We start from the raw sequence: 1,769 nt of genomic DNA, 5'->3' as shown, positions 1-1,769 counted from the left end.
TATTGAAATTATAGTATTGGGGATAAGCTATACATCCGGCTCACCCACGATTTTCATTCAATGAAGTTTAATTAGCATGTAGCATATTCTTTGCTTCGTGGAACCAATCCTTTCACCTTGTGTGGACACTATGCGTGATTTCAAGTTCTGGAAGGACACGATGTGTTTCCGTATCTTTCCGCTAAGATTATAATTTAAATATCACATGTCTAATGAAGCTATACTATAAATTCTTTAAAATACATAAATTGTATTGTTGAATTATAAAAAATGACAACACCATACATTGGCTAAGGTTAATTACACTGAAGTAGTATTGCTCAATGTGAGACATGAAGCTATCCCATCTCATAAAGTCTTTCTCATATCTTCTTTTTCAAAATTTCTCTCGTCTGGCTTCTTGGGCAACAATTTAACAAAAGTGAATTCGGAGACCTATATTTTCGATGTCTGCCATGGGGCCGAACCTACTTCCGACACAAAGTAGTCAGCCAGAGTATTTCTAATGCAGTTAGCTGCTCTGCCACCTTGAACAGTCTGTGTTGAAATATCCTCCAAACCCACAATTGTCATTGTATCTTCATAGTTATACCCATCCTTTTCTCTCACATAATTATGTAGGACTGTACAAGCCTTAACAATATCAACAGCAAAGTCAATGCCAACATTGAGAGGTCGATGAAAAATTCTCCACTTATTTGTCATAATACCAAAGGAACACTCAACATACCTTCGGGCTCGATTGAGGCGATAGTTGAATATCCTTTTCTTTTCGGTAAGTTCTTTCCCACCAAATGGCCAAAGTAAATGAACATTGAGAGCAAAAGCTTCATCTCCTACAAAGAAATAAGGAAAGTCCGGAGATTCTGTGCCTCGTAAGGGCTTTTCAGAAGGCAAGTCGAACCTTTTTTCCTCTATGCTCTTCCACAAGGTACTTGCCTTAAAAATTGTTGAATCGCTCTCATTTCCATATGCACCAATGTCAACATAAATAAATCGATAATTTGAATGAGAAACAGCCATCAACACAATTGAGAAAAAAAGACTTATAATTATACCACATCGATCCGTTGTATTCTGGCTTTATAATCCGTATGTGTTTCCCATCCACAGCGCCTATGCAGTGAGGAAAATTTGCTCGTTTCTCAATACCTGCAGCAACAGATTTACACAAGTCTTTTGTCAGTTCTGGGATAAATTCTTCAACAAGGCATGACCAAATACTGCGGCAGACTTCTCGAACGATTTTTGAAATAGTAGATATTCCCATTCTGTAACTGTAGTGAAGATCTGTGAAAGAACATCCACTAGCCAGGTATCTGAAATAAATAGTAGATAAAAATAATTACTACTGTGATGATAATTCCTAAAATGAAAACTTATAAATTTAAAAATTATTTTTAATTCTTAAAACGTAAAACATGTTATTGGCATCTGTTTCAGGAAACCAAATTATTAAAAGATGGAAAAATACTAGGGACAGTTGGTTGAAGTGGAAGAAACGAGAAAAAGAGACTAAGAAACCAGGGTCTGGTGCACCTAAAATGCGGAAATATTTGTACCATGAGCAATTGAAGTTTCTGGAGAAAACTTTAATCCACAGGCCAACTGTATCCAACATGAACATTGTAAGTGGTGAACACAGTGATAATGAAAGCCAACCAAATAATGGTGAAAGTCAGCCTGAAAATCCACATGAAGAGGAACAGACTGTACAGCCTGCATCTGTAACGACTACGCCGAAGAAATCAACCAAAGCAAGAAAAAAG

The 1,769-nt window shown here is 36.6% G+C and overlaps 1 protein-coding gene across 1 annotated transcript; it reads right to left on the bottom strand.

Annotated features, from left to right (window-relative positions):
* Positions 1-435: 435 nt before the first annotated feature.
* LOC145689530 (uncharacterized) lies at positions 436-1,023 on the bottom strand. Its single transcript, XM_081763706.1, has one exon. The coding sequence runs from the start codon at positions 1,021-1,023 to the stop codon at positions 436-438; it is 588 nt and encodes a 195-aa protein (XP_081619832.1).
* Positions 1,024-1,769: the final 746 nt, after the last annotated feature.

This window comes from Thermobia domestica, chromosome 7 (genome assembly GCF_964235325.1).
Source record: "Thermobia domestica chromosome 7, izTheDome1.hap1.1, whole genome shotgun sequence".
In the NCBI taxonomy this organism is placed as follows: Eukaryota; Metazoa; Arthropoda; class Insecta; order Zygentoma; family Lepismatidae; genus Thermobia; species Thermobia domestica.
Note: the sequence above shows the minus strand (reverse complement) of the source record. Positions and strands in the feature narration are given on the sequence as shown.

Coding starts and splice junctions, on each gene's coding strand:
- LOC145689530 (XM_081763706.1), bottom strand. CDS start 1,023: ATGGCTGTTTCTCATTCAAATTATCGATTTATTTATGTTGACATTGGT.